Source organism: Pseudochaenichthys georgianus, chromosome 1 (genome assembly GCF_902827115.2).
Source record: "Pseudochaenichthys georgianus chromosome 1, fPseGeo1.2, whole genome shotgun sequence".
Classification (NCBI taxonomy): domain Eukaryota; kingdom Metazoa; phylum Chordata; class Actinopteri; order Perciformes; family Channichthyidae; genus Pseudochaenichthys; species Pseudochaenichthys georgianus.
In genome coordinates this window covers 486,334-506,083 of record NC_047503.1, presented here as the reverse complement: position 1 = coordinate 506,083, position 19,750 = coordinate 486,334, and the positions used below count along the sequence as shown (strand labels likewise).

General features: G+C 38.0%; 1 protein-coding gene across 6 annotated transcripts in view; it reads right to left on the bottom strand.

Annotated features, from left to right (window-relative positions):
* Positions 1-214: 214 nt before the first annotated feature.
* Positions 215-19,750, bottom strand: part of LOC117455313 (glutamate receptor 2-like) — a 186,024-nt gene continuing 166,488 nt past the window's right edge. For 2 of the 6 annotated variants that reach the window (XM_034094797.2, XM_034094768.2), the window contains exons 18-20: positions 19,536-19,670; positions 12,683-12,858; positions 3,655-3,744 (exon numbers count right to left, since the gene is read on the bottom strand). In XM_034094797.2, coding sequence (XP_033950688.1) covers positions 12,688-12,858; positions 19,536-19,670 — 306 coding nt within the window. In that variant the 3' untranslated portion in view covers positions 3,655-3,744; positions 12,683-12,687. Of the gene's footprint in view, positions 3,745-12,682; positions 12,859-19,535; positions 19,671-19,750 lie in introns of those variants that run through there. The other 4 variants (XM_034094784.2, XM_034094775.2, XR_004553080.2 and 1 more) reach the window with 4 other exon arrangements.

Sequence of the window (19,750 nt, the reverse complement as noted above, 5' to 3'; positions counted from 1 at the left end):
ATATGGTGTTTCCGAAAACATTTAAAACATGTTTTAGAATAATACTTAATTCCGAGTGTGCTTGCCTTTCTCTTTGAAAGTCATCACATAACGGCATTGTAATACACGGTTCGGCTGCATTAAATATTACACATCTGCCGTAGTTCTTTATTTATAGAGCCCTGATGAGAAGACCTTTGGACAAACTGGAAGAACTGCAGCCGAAACTGAATATGTGACGTGGATCATAAATATATCAACAATAAAACAGCATCTTCAATTTCTCTTCACACAGTAGATCCTTGCAGTATCAACACTAATTCGGCTGACTTTTATATTTGATCGAATTCGTAGGTTATATTTACACCATAACGGTGCACAGCTGATAGAAAAGGACTTGTAGTTTTTAAAGATATTACTGATTTTCTTTGAATATACGAATGTAAATACTGAGTTGAGAGAATAGTCAGGGGTTTTGGGTGATGGGAGACACATCTATGGATTCACAATTTCAACAGCTTACCATCAAATGACGGATATACCTCAGATATGAATGTGTAGAACTACAATATTTGAAATAATATAGCAATATCCTGTACAATTATGTGAAAACATGAATACAACTACACATCTACAAGTATACCTTATATATATATATATATATAAGTGTCCTACACTAATAATATAAAGTTATTATGCCATTGTATGCTGTGTGTTATTTGTAACATCTTCATAAAGTATAATTTATTAGGGTTGACAGTTTTTTAACCCGCACCGCCTAGTGGTTAAAGCACGTTATTGCATTTTTTTATTGAATATGTTATATGTGATAAAAACATATAAATATTAAGAGTAGCCTGCATACAACATAGGGTGAAAGTAGAAGGTCAATGATAGAAATATAGAATAGAAAATATCCAGAAGATACTGTAGTGATCTCTACAATAAAACAGCTAGTGCAGGATGTCCAAAGATATTAATTCAGGAGAGGCTGAAATATAAAATGGACAGTCATATCTCTTATCAGTCACACACCTTCTCCCTACACGCATTTTATTAACACTTTCATATCACACTCTTTATTCCATAAAGACACTCATAATTCATGACCACTAAAGATCATTGTCAACATAAACAAAAGTAATTTTAACCAAAAGACAAATGCAATGGGTTCAAATCTCAGGACTCATGTCTTATGTTATATGAGTCTGTGTGTTTCTCTAGAAAAACATTTTGAGGGCAGGCAAGTTTAATATATAATGAAACAGTCAGATCACAAATAAACTAAATACTATGTGGTTATACTCATATGTCAAAAAATACCCACAACTTCATGTTGGATTTCCGGGGTATCCATCCCAAATCATAATTTACTTTGGTGAAAATCAACTACCAAGAAAGTGATGAGGGATCATTATCAGTGTTTGATAACACCACCATGGAAACCTCATGATATTGACCACATGTGGTCATTGCAAAAATGATATGCGTCGAAGATATGAAATGTCAGAAGAACATTTCTCACATTTTCAGCTTCGCTCAAACCAGACGTTCTCAACATGTTGAATGTTGTGGGAGAAGTTAACCAGCTCGCCTCTAACTAATAGCATTAATAACAGCCTCCTGGTGAAAGAAAAATAGCATACTTGAGTTCTTAAAAACATACACTATACATAACAAGAACCACATTATTACTGCAATTAAATCGTTGATATTATTCTTATTACTATTATTATTAAACATTAAAATGCAGCCAGGCTCAAAGCTTCCGGCTGTCAATTTATCGTAAAGCAAAACTCAAAGTGACATGCAAATGTTTTTCTTCATCCTCTCTTCGGCTTCCTCATCTTCGATGCCATCATCAATGCAGTATGTTTATTAAAAGGAAGGACTTTTTCACAGTTTCTTGTCCATCTCACAGCAGTGAGAGCTCCCATTGGCTCAGGTTTCAGTATCAGCAGCTGCCATTGGCTGAGCATGGAGAGCTCTGATTGGTTCTCAGTCTGTTTGGCACATTATACAGTTGGCTTTAGAACTCATTTGACAATAATATGTGCATGTGCACGTGCAAATGTTAGGGTTGAAGAGTGTATGTGCTGAGGTATGTCAGTGTGTAGTGGGGTTGTGTATAGGTGATTAGGATCTGTATTGTGAGCTGACTTATAGACAGGGGTGGGCAGGATCTTTTTTAAATTGTATTTGAAGCACCATATTTATATGAACATATAAATGTAATGTATATTATATACATATATAATATATCTTTTGATAACACTGCACAGATAATTTGTCCTGTTTTGACATTATTCCAAACATTCTGAAACTTTTTTTATTCCGCAAGCTGTTCCACCATTATCCATCCTCTAAGCTCGTGTAACCAGGGACCAGCTGTAACTGAGTCGCAGCCTTTTCAAGCCCCTCGCTATATTGGGGCTTATTGCTCCAGGTAAAATATACTTGAAATGGTCTGCAAATGTAACTTACAGCATCATAACTGATATTTGAATGATGCACATATTTGTCGTCACTGTGCCTAGCTGGGCTGTGAGCCGAACCCCTCCTGAGCAGCTGCTTTATTGGCTGGAGAATAAACATGTGGCCCTTTGAAAGCTTGCAAAGTCAACCGTACCACAGAGACAACAGCCACAGTGAGAGAACATACACATAACCCAAACGGTGTCTGGCCATTAGCTGATGTAGCGCTCTGCAAAACTAGACTAAAGCCCTGTCCTGGGGTCAAGCTGTCCTCCCTGCTGGACACCGTGTCAGTGGTCCAAACTATTTAATGGCTTATGTTTTTTATCAAAATTCCCGCTGAAAACTGATGTTCTACTTTTTGCTTATAAGTTTTAGGATTTTAGGCTTTGTTTCCGCCCATCCCTGTGTATAGTCTATGCACAATACCAGTGTGTGTGTGTGTGTGTGTGTGTGTGTGTGTGTGTGTGTGTGTGTGTGTGTGTGTGTGTTTATCAGTCCATGCATCCCTTGGGTTTGGAAAAAACTCTACTAATTAGGAATTTTCAGGCAGAATTAAGAAAAACAATTAAGAACAATAACACCATTATCATAATCTGTTATTACTATTTACTATTATTTCATGGATGTAATTTTTTCAGGACATCCGTCTTTGTTCAAAGCACTTTAACCAAGACTCTTTTTGTATACACACAATTCCTGATCACATCCCTGATTATCTTGTTATTGCATTAACGTCAGCATCACTGTTGTCCTTAGTCTCTGAAGCCTCCGTGGCAAACATCCACCAAACAATGATGTGTTTGTTTAAAAAACTGTCCACTGTGCTTAATTGTTTTTTTATGAATTATAAATGACCAGCCATCGTTTTGCTGATGGTTCAGTGATTCACTTTGTAGGCTGGCAGGTCTTTGCTAAAACCCGACAGCCAGTGGTGGGGGGACAACTTGTGTCCAGTCTTTGTAGGCGAAATAATAAATAGTAGGATCAGGAGTCCTCAGCGTGATATGATTGGGAAACTCCAGATTGAAAATCAGGGCAGATCTCCCATGGTGAGTGGTCATTGGTCACCAACGGAGATGACAAGCATTTCCACTCACTGTCAGAGGGCAGGAGGATGTGTGGCGCGGCTGTAAGGCACTGGCATGGGTCAGGTCAGGACAGGTCAGTCATGCTGAGGCTCATGGGTAATCCTGGACGGAGGTAAGCCACCGGGACACGACCATTCTCACCGGTCGATCCTGTGATGGACAGACGAGCTTTGGAGCGCATCGCATCTGTGAATTTCATCTGTACAACAAAAACAAGTTTGAATCATGAAACCCAAACAACAACTACCAGAAAAGATGTTCTAAGGAACGGTTCATTGTTTTGGGAAATGTGCTTATTTACTTTCTTTACAAGAGAACATTTATATCAATCTCATGTCTGGAAGAAATGTAAAAACTGGTTTCAGTGATAGCGTTTTTCCTAAAATCCTGAACAATTCCTTACAATGATTATCAACCTCATGTGATTTCAATGCATTGTGGGATGCATTGCAACGTAGACAATTCTTTTAACTTATCTTGAGTGTGGAATTAAATGTATTATTAGAAAAGCAATCATCTTGCATTTTCTTTAAAGACTAAAACTTATTTTTCTTAATAGACTTGAATATTTGTACAAAAGTCTCTACAACACTGGTTTTATTATTACTATATTATCGCATTTATTCTGCATTTAATATTAGTAAACTTTAATAGGGAATAGAGAATGTAACATAGCCTCTGTTTGCAGCCGAGGGGAACAGGCTGCTGTTATGTCAGCTACAAAGAATCCCCCTCAGCCTACTGGTTCTGAAATGACCCAGAAACGTATAAAAAAATTATGTTTTACACAGTTTTTCATACTCACTGTGCACATGCCAAACTGCAAACTGAGTTAGGTTTACTACATTGAAGAGCATGTGCAAGCAGTACATTACTCGTTGTTTTACTTTTGAAAAACATGCATTGGCAAGTTCTGTTCTGTATTTCATTTCTGGCTGAATGCCACCAGATGTTCCATTGACTCACTAATGTTAACAAATCCTTTATTATGGCCTTTTTTATAGCTAGCTATGATTTTTTTTTAAATATTTAATGTATGACTAACAACAAACGTTATACTAATGTGGTATGAATGAATGAATATGAATATGTTCGAGCAATGCACAAAAGAGACGGCCGTTTTATATAAAAAACGGGAACATGAGAGTTTTAAAAAGCTCCCACAAACAGGCCTTTCACAAATAAAGGTACAATTAGTATTACAGTTACAGTATCATCACAATTCATGTAAAGACGTCATTCCAGAACTTTTTATATCAAATTAATCTACATTAAAAATTGTTGCAACTTCACATTTTCCCTTTTGTTCCTGCAATGTTTAACAGTGTCGTTGTAGTGTTCCTCTGAAGAGCTGTCAGGGTAGCTTTGGTGAGGAAGTGTGTTCTCTCTGTGGCCACATATTGCTGCCTGCATTTCTTCATTCAAGCATTTAAAAAGTGAGGACAGCTCTTAACAAAGAAAGATTAAATAATCTTTCTTTGTTAAGAGCTGTCCTCACTTTGTATTTTCTTCACTAAAACACTGTACTTAAATGTGATTCTTTATCAACCTTGACAACATAAAGTACTCCTTCTGAAGACAGGAGCTCTGAAAGCAAAACTCAGTGTACTCAAACCTGGTTTATTATATATCATATATTATATAAACAATTTCACAACATTCATCTGCTACTTAGTCATTATTAATCTATTATCTAATATATCATTCCAATAACTTGCATATAGACTCGTATTGCACTATTCCACTTTTTTTAGAACTATTTTTCTTTTGTATTACTTTTAATATAATATACTTTAATATTGCTTTAATATTGTCTGCTTATCTGTATTATTGTGTTGCATTGTTGGAGAAGCCTGTGACCTAACATTTTCAACGACATAATTACTCTGTAGCTATGTCAGCTTGACAATAAAGAACCTTGAACCTATCTTCATCTTATTAAATAACTAATGGCAGTTTCATTCCCTTTCCTGTTCACTGTGCTCTGTGTAAATGTGTTTCAGTCCAAATGGGGTTGACTTTGAAAAACGGGGTTCTTTGACTGATTACATTTCTCAGTTGAAAGACTTTGATGGATTGATGGCCTCAACAGCAGTTGTTCGTGTGCACAGATTAGAGCGGTGCGGCCCGGCAGCTGAGCAATCAAGAAAAGTTCCCTTTTAAACCAGCATTTTCTTGAAGCGTCAGCTTTAACGTCAGACGATGTGGGAGGGGAGGTGGTGGGAATCCAACTCACACTTGGCAAGATATCTTTCGAGCTGTCTTTTCACTCTCCTCACGTGAACTCTTTGTTCCTGTTCAGGTTTCTTCTTGCAGATATTATAAATGTATACCTTTCTGCTCCCATCTATCCACCTAGCTCCACTCACACGTAATACTTTGTCACAGGAGGCCTGTGGAACTGCCGCTCTGCTACTTGAACTGTTGAGTTCAGTTCTGGCTATGCCTTCCCACAATCTCTGGATTTCAATGCTTGATCACAGCAGATGGTCTCCTGCTGCTCTTTCACCAGCTTACTCCGTTACACACCCTGACCGCAGGATTACTGACCTCAAATGATCTCAATATATCACATTATAAATATAATAGGATGCCATATTATCTGCCCTGAGATTCAAAATTGCATTTAGTTGTGCACCTGTGTTGCAACATTACAATTAGTTATCATTCAAGCATTTAGGCAGTGGTCCCAACCCATTGGTCTGGGGACTGGTACTGCTCAGTGGGTTCTTTGGTATCAGGCCGCACAGAAAGATTGAATAAAGGAATATTTTATTGATTATCAGTTTGAAATATGTGTTATTTTGAAAAATGACTGGATACATCCTGAGCATCTGTGTCTGTTGACAAGACGCTCGTCTCAGTCATGTGATACTTTACTTTAAAAAAAAAAAAAGAAGCGTGCTGGCTATCAACAGGTGGACTTAAAAGTATGTTTCCCACAACAACTCTGCCTGTGTTCTGGATTGAAATCATGGCAGATCATCCTGAGATCGCCAAAGAAGCACTGAAAACCCTGTTTCTACTGTATGTCCAACATCCCGTCTTTGTGAAGTGTTTTTTCCCCCAGTCTAAAGATTTTAGATCGCCCAGCTTCATATTTGTTTTTATGCCCGATATATCATTTTATTTCGTCACACCTTGAAGGCCCGTCCGTGAACTATTGTCTTACCGGTCCATGGCGCAAAAAAGGTTGGGGACCGCTAAGGAACTTATTACCTATTAACTATTGCTTACTTCAACATTATATAGCGTTACCACATTTTTATTTGACATATTCTTTTAAATTGAGACCCAATTGTGGGGGGATGTTACAAATCAATGAACAGAATTGCTTGATTGCTTGGAGTTTTGCATCATAGTAATACAATCTTTGATTATTATTTCATATGAATATAGCTGAAATGAACCCACTCACTTAGCAGTGTGTTAAATGGTAAATGGACTGTACTTACAGTCTTCTCGACCCCTCAAAGCGCTCTACATACTACCAGTCACTCACCCATTCACACCCAGCACCACTAGGAACTAACATTTATACACACTCACACACCGTTGGCCATCGGGAGCATCTCAGGGGTTCAGTATCTCGCCCAAGGACACATTGACATGTTGACTGCAGGGCTGGGATCGAACCCACAACCTTCTGGTTGAGAAAAGGCCGCACTTCCTCCCAGCCACAGTCCCCAGTGTTAATTGAAGATATTAGTTTTATTCTTCACCATTTTATAAAAAAAACCAAAAATATGTCTCAGTAGAATGTGGTATAAATCTATACATTTTGAAAACGGAGGTAAAGAGAGAGACATAAAATACAACAACTTTTACTGAGGCCACTCAATGCAGCGAGATGTACGGTGGCATTACAGCACCAAAGCATGATGAAGTATGTTGCAGTATGGGCACATGTGAATACACATGTGAGGCAGGTGAAACCATTGAGGACCATTGATATGTATGAATTCTGGTTTAGAGGAACTCCTAACATTATCTTTTTGTTAAGGATACCTGGCCATGGTGCCTGATACTGCTACATCATATAACTCCATAAGCTTTGGGCGACTTTCCTTTTGAAATCATTCGTTATGAGTTTAGCTTGTGTTTTCTGAAAGAGAGAAACAATGTTCAATACATGTCAGGATATCACTTTGTTGTGAGGCTTAACTAAAATAAGGTGGTGGACCTCATTCCTATCCTTAGGGAACATAAATGATATTGATGCATACAAGTAAATTCATTGACTCGGTAGAGAATAAGAGACATCTATACAAGCCAATCTCCAACACTAATGCATTGTAGTCCAAGCAGAACCATCTAGAAGGTTCAACAGAAACAACAGTTGAGAAGCTGGAGTGGCTGTGCTCCATCCCCAACGGTCTCTATTCTATTGATGTGTTGTTATGGTGAACCTATCGTCAGAGGATAATTATATGGAGTGTAATGAGTGTGCGAGGGCCGGCCTTGATTTTGTTTCCAGACTACTTTACGTGTTACATACAGTATGTCTAGGTGGGAAAGATTTGCTGGGTGAGGTGACTTCTGACGCTAACATGTGTATAATGGGTACAGTTCTCCTGTTTATTTAAAACAACCACATTCTGGCTGGGTCTCCTGACTTTGAGGGGGAGGTTATGTCATGCGACAGAAGTTTTCCCCTGGGCTTTTCCACTTTGACCCACTATTCCAGGTTCAGCTCATCCTTCCCTAAAGGCAGACTTGCTAGTCCTTTCTGTTGTAGAAATCAAAATATCTCAGTTGAAGTATAAATGTGCACCTGGGCCTCACATGTGTCCCCACAGTGTCTTCCATCGGGCCATGCAGAGCTGTGACATCCCAACCCAATCTCACGGCAAATCGTGTTCACCAACACGATTTGCCCCTTTTTTTCGTGTTGCACAGCACGATTTTAAAAGCAATGTATTTCTACTGCCTGCAGCACGTCTTTTTCTCCGGTCGGGTCGTGGAAGACCGGAAGCTGTGTGGTTCATAAAAACGTGTTCTTACTCAATATCAAGCCACAGTTATTGCTTTTATTTTAAATCGTATAATTTCGGACTTTTGTTGTCGTCTGTGAGGAAAATAAATGGGGCTCAGAGCCTCAGGATACTGAAATCTGTATTTTTTAAATCTTTTTTTCCTTCTAATTTGTTATTCTTTTCAAAATAACACACTGTTATTTACTCATCAATAACACACAATTATCCTTGCTTTTATTTATTGGTTTAATTCCATAATCTCGGGCTTTTTTGGTGTTCGTCAGGAACTGAATTTCAAAATAAAAATAACCGGAAACCGACGTAGGCCTATAAGGGTCATTTCGAGCATCATTGCGATTGTCAACATTTCTGAGTTTAGGATGACCGAAGACACTACACTACCCATAATCCCCAGCTATCGTTTAGGACTACAGTTCCCGTAAGGTTACGCAGAGCCAGACTATCCAAAACTGGAATCGAACACCCCCCCAGAACTACACATGCTGGCTATTGTGTTTCGCAAAATGTTCTATGGGACGTCTCTACTGAACGTTTTCGTTTTTCCCACAATTAGAAGTTGCCATTATTAAACACATTGGTGTTATCAAATGTAAAACATATAATTAATAAATGGGTGAAAATCACTTGTGTCCATAATGCGCAGCATTATATTAATGCCGTATACCCACATGACAGCTCATTGCTACTTTGTAATTCTACTCCACTACAATTCAGAGGTTAACCTGGTATTTTTACTCCACTACACTTATATGAGTTACTTTGCGGATTCTGATTAATTATGTGAAATATAAACAACCCTTAAATCAGACTTTAGTTACACCTGAGTAAAATTCAGGTAAGGTGATTGTCAAGTGCCAACAATCAGGAGAGATATTTGATAGTTGTTGCTTGAGAAGACTAAACATGTATCTGCAATTGACATGAATGGAAACAAGTAATAAAGTATATTCATTACTCGTTATTCTCTACTAATAGTTAATTAAAGACTGTATATTATGGCTATTTTGCACATCCCTTTCAAGATTTTAAAGGTTTATTGACATATCATACACAACTACGGTGTAGTTATGCAATGAATGAAACACTTGGGTCACAGGTTCCTCAACAGTGCATTACAAGACATCTATCAATATGTGTGTACCTCCACCATTAAACTGTCATATTCTGCACATTTCTTATTCTATCTACATAAGAGTATAATTAATGTGTATAATATCAGTTAAAATAAGTGCTTCAACATAGTTAACATGGCAGGAAAGCAATATATTAGACGTTAAGTACTTTGTCAGGCTTAATATTTATCTGTAGATAGATACCCCAAAAGACCTTAATCTGTTATTTAATGTTTAAATAAAGGTTAATCCGTTTTTCTGTTTTGCACCTCCTCCTATTAATATCTTTGTACATCCTGCACTAAACTGTTTTATTGTAGAGATCACTTATATGTAGAGTATCTTCTTGATTTTTATATTCTATATTTCTATATTTATACTTTCCCCCTATGAAAGTAGTGTACTCTTAATATTTTTTTAATCAAATATAACACATAAAAACAATAATTCAATAACGTTCTTTAACCACTAGGAGGTGCACACAAGGTACACACAGCCATAATAACTTTGTATTATTAGTGTGTATGTACAACATCTGAAGATGTATAGTTTCATGCATGCTTTCACATCATTTTACAGCATATTGCAATACTATTTCAGACTCAGTATTTACATTCTTACATTCAAAGAAAATCAGTAATATCTTTAAAAACTACAGTCCTTTTCTATCAGCTGTGCACCGTTATGGGGTAAATATAACCTATCTATGAATTAGATCAAATGTAAAAGTCATCCGAAATTAGTGTTGATACTGCAAGGAGACGTATTGTGTGAAGAGAAATTGAAGATGTTGTTTAATTGTTGATATATTTATGATCCACGTCAAGTATTCAGTTTCGGCGCCATTTCTTCCAGTTTTTCCAAAGGTCTTCTCATCAGGGCTCTCTAAATAAAGAACTACGGCAGATCTGTAATATGTAATGCAGCCGAACCGTGTATTACAATGCCGTTATGTGATCACTTTCAAAGAGAAGAGCAAGAGCACTCGGAATTAAGTATTATTTTATTCTTTTAAAATGTTTTCCGGATTTCATATAATATAAACACCAAATCCCAGCATGCATTGCGGCTAACACATCCAATCAGCGAGCTTAAAACCATAGCTGAGGATCTTGGGTAATTGCTCGAAATGCTACGTCTGTTTCCGGTTATTTTTATTTTGAAATTCAGTTCCTGACGGACGCCAAAAAAGCCCGAGATTATGGAATTAAACCAATAAATAAAAGCAAGGATAATTGTGTGTTATTGGTGAGTAAATAACAGTGTGTTATTTTGAAAAGAATAACAAATTAGAAGGAAAAAGATATATTTAAAAAAATACAGATTTCAGTATCCTGAGGCTCTGAGCCCCATTTATTTTCCTCACAGACAACAACAAAAGTCTGAAATTATACGATTTAAAATAAAAGCAATAACTGTGGCTTGATATTGAGTAAGAACATGTTTTTATGAACCACACAGCTTCCGGTCTTCCACGACCCGACCGGAGAAAAAGACGTGCTGCAGCCTGCAGGCACGAAACACATTACCAGTAGAAATACATTGCCTTTAAAATCGTGCTGTGCAACACGAAAAAAAGGGGGAAATCGTGTTGGTGAACACGAATCAATAGATTAAAAATCGTGTTGGTGAACACGAAATGCCGTGAGACTGGGTTGGACATTCCCACACTGTGGGCCTCACATGTGTCCCCTCAGTGTCTTCCATCGGGCCATGCAGAGCTGTGACATTCCCACACTGTGGGCCTCACATGTGTCCCCACAGTGTCTCCCATCAGGCCATGCAGAGCTGTGACATTCCCACATTGTGGGCCTCACATGTGTCCCCACAGTGTCTTCCATCGGGCCATGCAGAGCTGTGACATTCCCACACTGTGGGCCTCACATGTGTCCCCACAGTGTCTTCCATCGGGCCATGCAGAGCTGTGACATTCCCACACTGTGGGCCTCACATGTGTCCCCACAGTGTCTTCCATCGGGCCATGCAGAGCTGTGACATCCCATACTGTATGTGTTGTAACAGGTACATCATCTCAAAGCAACAGTGGTGTGAACGCTGTTGGATAATGCTGCCATCCAAAGCATCATATCCTGAAAATTAAATCATGGGACTGCCTAATGGAAAGCTGACATCACGGCAGATGGAAGTGATCGGTCAGAGAGTCGGTCAATACAAGAGGATGATTGGCTCGAACGTAAGAAAGTTTGATCAGGGAAGTAAACAAAGTACAAATGGAAAAGCGGATGGGAAAGAGGCTGAATAGAGCAGAAGAGAGGAGTGCAAAGAAGGAAGCAGAAGAGAGGAGTGCAAAGAAGGAAGCGGGAGAGAGGAGTGAGAAGGAGTGAGGAGAGGTGATGAGTGGACAAAGGAGTTTCACAGCCATACACCGGTTAGATAATATCCAGATACTGCTTTTGTTTATCAAGAACAACTGCTGCATTCCTGAACATCTAGTGAATCACACCATCAGCAGCGCCAGTCAACAACAGTTATTACTTTTGTCTTCTTTTTATGATCATTTTAACATGCAAAAAGTATAACATAATAATACCAACATTAATAAATTGGAAACAAAGCAGTAGCGTAAGCTCTTTGGAACTGAAACTTGGCATTGCATTTAAAAAAGATCCTAAAATGTTTGCATAAAAGTCATTATATTGTAAACGTATATGTTGCAATTTAAAAAAAATAGGCCCAGCCAATTGTTTGCCTTAAATAAAACAGTTATCTTTTCTATGAGGCCTCAATACCTCTTTTTAAGATAACTACTGTTTTCATTGATGAATTATCTCCTCTTTGATTGTCATTCAATGCCACAACTGCCATTAAAACCAAACGCTCAACAACAAGTTCCACTTTGAACCATTGGCCATATTAAAATGTGTCCTTGAAGCTGCTAGGCACCCCCATAATGATAATGCAGCTGCTGTTTGATGGTATGAATGGATACCAATTGAAAGTGAATTCTAAAGAATGTGTATGACTGTGAGGTGAGGAAAGTTTCAGCCATCAATCATCACTCTCCTACCCGTGTTAGATCTTGACACTCTCAATGCCGTAAACGTTGTAGCCCTCTTTATAGGTGGCGTAGTTTGGCTGGTGGCTGGGGGACAGCAGGTTGAAGTTGGGGGCATGTTGAGGAGAAGACAAAGTGTGTGTGTAGTTTCCTGTGTGCTGGGGGGAGGACAATGTGTTGGCTGCCACCTTCATAACAAAAATGAAATGATTGGTATTACTATACTGTGCTTATTCAACAAATAATCTTTAGAAGTGTGACCAATAGTAGTTTACTGCAGAGAGAGAGAGGGAGAGATTTATATTGCCCCATCTCTAAAAGGGCTGACAAACTTCACCCTCAAACTTACAGATGAATTAACATGAACAGTATGAGTAATGCCAAAATGCTTTTCTTCCTGACCAATCACAATGTCTGCAGTAAAACATTTAACCCCCACACATCCTTCTTTTTTTCCATTTTTTCCCCTACATACACTTCTTAAAAACGGCACCACAAATAAAAGAGGGAACACATTTTGATGTTATAGTGACAGTGTATTTCACAGCAGGCTTTTTATAAAAGTATCAAGTTGCCACTGGTGCTTGTATAAAGTGGTGTAGGGGGTAATAGTTATGACATTATTAAATGCATTAGGAATTGGCTCCAAATGAACTGACATCTTTAACTGAGGTCGAGTAAGACAGGGACAGTCGGAGTACAACACTGTTCACTTTAACCATTAATCAGTCTGTCGCCCAAGGCTCATCCTTCACAGCATTGCAGAGATATTTAAATAACTGCTCTTCATCAATGATCTAGTTCTGTTCCAACAGATAAGTGTTTACCCAGAGCCTGTCCCGCCCTCAGCAGGAAGAAGGGGGCAAAGGGACACTGAGAGTGAATGTGGAAGAGACCATGGTATTTCAGAGGAGAGTAGATCTCAGGGAAATAGGCCGAGATACTACTTTTTCTGGAAAACACCAAGTTACAACAAAGTTATCATAGGGGTTAGAATTAGTGCTTCAGGGCAACACATCCTCTCTCCCAGGTTGGCCTATGTTGACGTTACAGATGTAGCACCTCATTTCAGACTCCAGCTTACAGCTTCCTGCCTACGACCTGCCTAAGACCAGTATCGAGGAATGTTAAGCCCTCCCACTATTTTCCAAGAGGGCGTTGCCAGATTTTCAATTTCAGGTTTTAACCAGGAGATGGCACTTCATTCACAAATACAGAAAGACAAGTTTCATGGACTTTCGTGTTTTGAAGAACATTTGAACACATATTTTAGATCAACTAAAGTATATCTAATCTTGTAATTCAATAATATATCGTCTTTATATATTAAATAATCATAATAATAATGTAAATGTTTACATTACACTTCTTTATTTGTTATGCTCTAATATGCTTTAATATGCAGTATATTTTTTGTATATTTGTGTGTTTGCTTCCTCCTGCTCCCTTTCGGACACATACTGTATGATTTATTATTATTATTAATATGAAGATATTATTAAGATAAGATGTTACTTTATTGATTGAACATTTTAGTTTAGAATGTGCTGTCCCACGGTAATTCAGAAGGCTCACAGGTCACATTCCGACCATTATTTGAAACAATAGGTGCTTTCACACCGTCTACAGTTTGATTTGTATAGAGGGAGCTCTGTGGCTGAATGGCCAGCGATTAGGTGCGGCGCATTTATCATCGGTGATCAGAGCTAACTGCCTGCCGTCAGATTTCATTTAAAAAACAGGTCTGATTTTAAGACTATTTCTGCGCTCATAAAGAATGATAAGAATATAATAATGCATATTGAACTGGTTTCATTAATTAGTGAGTTTATTTAACACTAGAACCGCCAATCGGGTCAATTTGTGTGATGTGTGTTGTGTGTGCAATGTAACTTTTTTTCAATAAAATATTAAAGTCTTCCAGTCCGTGACTTTTCCTGAAATTGTGTTAGGTAGCACCCTATGTTGTTAAAAATTGCATTCTAATAGCGGGATTTGACGGTGTTAGGTAGGCCTATACAAAAACCTCTGGCGGTTCTAGTGTTAAGGTAATTAGGTACAGTAGAAGCCCTTTTTTATCAGTAACAAATGTAGCAGTTGAACATAAAAGTCAACTAACTGAGGGTCACTTGCAATGACAGTGTTGTGTCTAACTGTAAGCTTGTCACTCAGAGTAATCTACAGTTAATTTAGCTGCTGGAGAAGAAAGATCAGGGGGAGGGGGGAGAGCTGTGGTTGATGGGCCATTAGGTGTGCAAATACACAGCTGAGAGCTGCCGTTTCATTCAGACTGTTTAAAAAACGGTAACAACGGACTATTTTTCTTAGCGGATGCATGTCAATTTAAATCAATACATACAACTATTTTTTAAATCAATACAAATATTTTCTAAATCCATAAAAGCATTTCAATTAATATTGGGAGTCATGTCGTTACTTTGTTGAGAATGTGGCCATGTAATAAGCGGGAAAATGTGCAGCGACTTGTTCCGTATGGGGATCCATACGCTACGCTTCGGGATCCTGATCTGCCGACGAGGCTCCATTACAATATAAATATTGTTAGTGCATTACTGAGTTTAGGCACGTTAATAACGTTTTAATGAAGTTGAATACAGTATATTCATATGTGTCAGTGATTTCATGTCAATTCGGCGAACATAAACATAAATGATCGTGGTGAAGATGATGATTAAATTAGGATTAAAAATCGAGAGCCGGGCTGCATTTCCTCCCGTTAATTTTTTTCGACTAAACGACATTATTTTGTTAAATAAAAACATGGTGATGTTTTGTAAATGATTACATGTCTCTTATTTAGCACAGAGTATGATATCTGTGACATATGGATCTTAACAAAGTTCCGCTGTACATCCAGCGTACTGTATCTGACTTTATTTCACATGAGCCCCAGTGTGGAACCCCACTGCACCCCCTGGTGGATCAATGATCCATTGCAGCTGGCTTCATTATAATTACATTTATTTATCACGGGGGGATTTATCAAGTCAAGCTGGAGGTTTTCCCTTGAGCGAGAGCAGATCACGTACCAATCATGGCCCTCGCGTTTCAAACTGTCTGAAATGAAGCGCTACATCTGTATGTCAAGTCCCCTGTGTCGGCTTTTTCCAACGCAAGAGGGGCGCGGCCGTTTCGGCTTTTTCCAACGCAAGTACTTAGCGTATATTTTCAACTTTACGGGATGTCCATAGGCTTCTCTAAAGCTCCCTAAACGTATGTTGTAGACGACTTGAGATCGCAAGAGAATGCTACCCGCAGATCCATTCTGACAGCGTTTATCAACCTTTTTCTTACTTAATATCAAGCCACACTTATTTTTTTACTTCTTCATTTTAATTGAATAATGTAGGACTTTTGTTGCCGTCAGTTAGGGGGAGAGTAGGGGCTCAGAATATTGAAATCTGTATCCGTATCGGAATTAATGTACGTGCTTACAAACTCTTCAACTACAACCCTAATTATATTTAAAAACATTTTAGAAGGCCTCACAAAATACTTTAATGTAAATTAAAATGTAAATGTTAAGGGATGTGTGTAATGTGGTGATTGACATTATTCACCCACGGATCTATTGGTTGGGGTATTGTTCCACACGGACATTTTAGTTAACCGGACTTCCTGTTGGTGTGAAATCCGAATAATTAAAAAAAAAAAAGATAATACTTTATTCCGAGTTTGCTTGCTTTTCTCTTTGGAGGTCATCACATAACGGCATTGTAATACACGGTTCGGCTGCATTAAATATTACACATCTCCCGTAGTTCTCTAATTATAGAGCCCTGATCAGAAGACTTCTAGACAAACAGGAAGAACTGCCGCCGAAACTGAATATGCGACGTGGATCATAAATCTATCAGCAATTAAACAAAATCTTCAATTTCTCTTCACAATATAAGTCTCCTTGCAGTATCAATACTAATTTGGCTGACTTTTATATTTGATCCAATCGGTATATTGGTATATTTACACCATAACGGTGCACAGCTGATAGAAAGGGACACCTGGTGGTTAAAGCACGTTATTGAAATGTATTATTTTTATTATTAGATATTAATAGGAGACACAGACAGACAAACTAATAAGGCTTTATTTAAACATTAAAGAATACTTTAGGTTAAGATCTTATTTTGAATAAGAAAAAAGCTTTGGGGGTATACATATTAAGCCTGACAAAGTACTAATATATTGCTTTCCTGCAATGTTAACTACTGTATGTTGAAGCATTTATTTTAACTGATATTATACATATGTATTATACTCTTATAAGATGTATGTAGATAGTATAAGAAATGTGCAGAATATGACAGTTTAATGGTGGAGGTATACACACATATTGATAGATGTCTTGTAATGCACTGTTGAGGAACCTGCGACCCAAGTCTTTCATCTCCAACCTTGTCAGGTAGTGAATACTCAATAAATAAAGAACACAGCATTATTAAATATAAAACACAGAATTTGTGTGATTATACTAAATGATTTACAAATAAACACCACTGCATATTTACAACTGTTACACATGCTGATGTAACGCAAATGTTCCAACTTGGGATCAATAAAGTATATCTTATCTTAAGATGATCGATGGCAACTGCCATATTTGCAAAATGTGCCTCTGAACCTTGACAAGTGCATGTTTCAGGCTTATCAATGAACAACAGAAGGGGTCACAGACATAAGACCAGCTGTTACATAAAGCTCTTCTGACCTTAGCTGGCATGTGGGTATATATTAATGCCCATTATGGGCAGAAGCAATTTTCACCCATTTATTAATGATATGTTTTAAATTTGAGTGTTTCCTATCCCCTAAACCTCCTGGGATGTACACAGTTTAATACTGGCAACTTCTTATTATGGGAAATACGAAAACGTCTTTTAAAACTACAACTCCCAGTAGAGACGTGCCATAGATAGAGAACATGTTGCGAAACACAATAGCCAGCATGTGTAGTTCTGGGGACGGGGTGGGGGAGGGGGGGACGCGGTGGACCCGTTAAATCCAGTTTTGGACAGTCTGCCGTGGTTCCATCCCATTTCAAAGTGCTGTTCGACGCTCGGTGTAACCCTCGGCGCACACTCAAACATCCAATCAGAGCTTGAGGACTCTCACGGGGTTTGTCAAGCGAAGCGGAGAGAATACTTACTTCCGGGTGTAACATTCTCGTCCTGATGGACTCCAACTTGTGTTTATTAATCAAACAAATAAATAAACACAAGGATAATTGTGTCTTATTGTTGAGTAAATAACAGTGTGTGGTTTAGAAAAGAATACAACATTAGAAGGAAAAAACGATGAAACAATACAGATGTCAGTATTCTGAGCCCCTACTCTCCCCCTAACTGACGGCAACAAAAGTCCTACATTATTCAATTAAAATAAAGAAGTAAAAACAATAAGTGTGGCTTGATATTGAGTAAGAAAAAGGTTGATAAACGCTGTGAGAATGGATCTGCGGGTAGCATTCGCTCGCGATCTCAAGTCGTCTACAACATACGTTTAGGGAGCTATAGAGAGGACTATGGACATCCCGGGAAGTTGAAAATGTACGCTAACCCCCTTGCGTTGGAAAAAGCCGACACAGGGGACTTGACATAACATCAACATAGGCCGACCTGGGAGTGAGGATGTGTTGATCATAGAGATTTACCTTGGCCATAAACACCCTTTGCAACAAAGCAAAGCCAATTCGGAAAAATGAATATCTCCAAAAGAATTTGGGTAAATATTTGAAATGTTCTTATCACACGAATGATGTCTTATGGACACAAAACATGAAGCCCTATTTTAAAACTAGAAACTTGGATAAAACTCCTCCTGAAAATATAAATTGGAATTTTGTAAAATAATTTAAAGGCTTTGCCCAAACACCTCAAGTAGTGAGTGCAGCACACTGTGAAAATCATAATCCTAAAACGCATATTATTGTGAGATTATTGAGATTAAAATAAATTGCACAAATACAAATTCCTCTCTTTTCAATTACTGTAAAATATGAAAAAAATATAAAAGCACATTTTTACAAAAAACAGAGTAGGACCACAAACTTGCAATAGTGTTTGTACACACTGACACGAGTACATTTCTTATTTACTTGTCCTAAATTATATGACCCAATAATAAAATATTCCAAACATATTGTAAGAATTATTACAGGGATACATTTAGTTTTTTGTTTCGGAAGAAATGTAATCAATATGAGATACCAAATCTGGAGCACAAAGTCAATGTCCATAGCAATTATGCATGTAGCTAGTACACATGGTAAAAACATTTATATTACATATACTTGATAAGTATTAAGGGGTTCCAGAGAATCTTTAATTTCTGGATAATATGAATGTGCGTTTTACCCGAAAGGCAACTCCATATAAGGAACACGAGGCGTAATGAATTTAAAAGTGTGATGTACTATGATGTGTAGTGAGTAATACACATTTATCTTAATATAGCAACCTGTATGGGTGAAAAGGTTTTTGCTGTGCAGCACAACTAAGTTGCTCATACTGTGAGTAACTTATTTGTGATTGAGGTGCTAAAAGGCCAGAAGACCAACATAAAGCTAAAAGTAATTCAATAAAAGTAAGTAACTGTTTGCCAACACGTTTTACCATCTTTAAAGGTTGATGTAGACAATGTACAGCAAAACAAGTTATTGTATGTTGAAATCATATACTGGGAAATACGGAAACAATGAATCACTACTAATTGGGTAATCCTCGACAAACCCTTAACACCATAGGATTTTTCTTAAACTCTAAAAACATATCTTAATACACAGAGCTCATCCCAATACAAATTATAACTCAATCAAACTACAACATGAATTGCAAAAATAGGTTACCTTCATTTTTTTGGCCTCAGCCCGGCTCTTGTAGCAGAACTCTACCAGAGCCACCATCATGGCCAGACCCAGACCTCCAACCAGGATATAGAAGACCCCTGCCACGTTACTGAGAGACAGGGCGCTGGTTTTCTCCTACACGCACGCACGCACGCACACACACACACACACACACACACACACACACACACACACACACACACACACACACACAC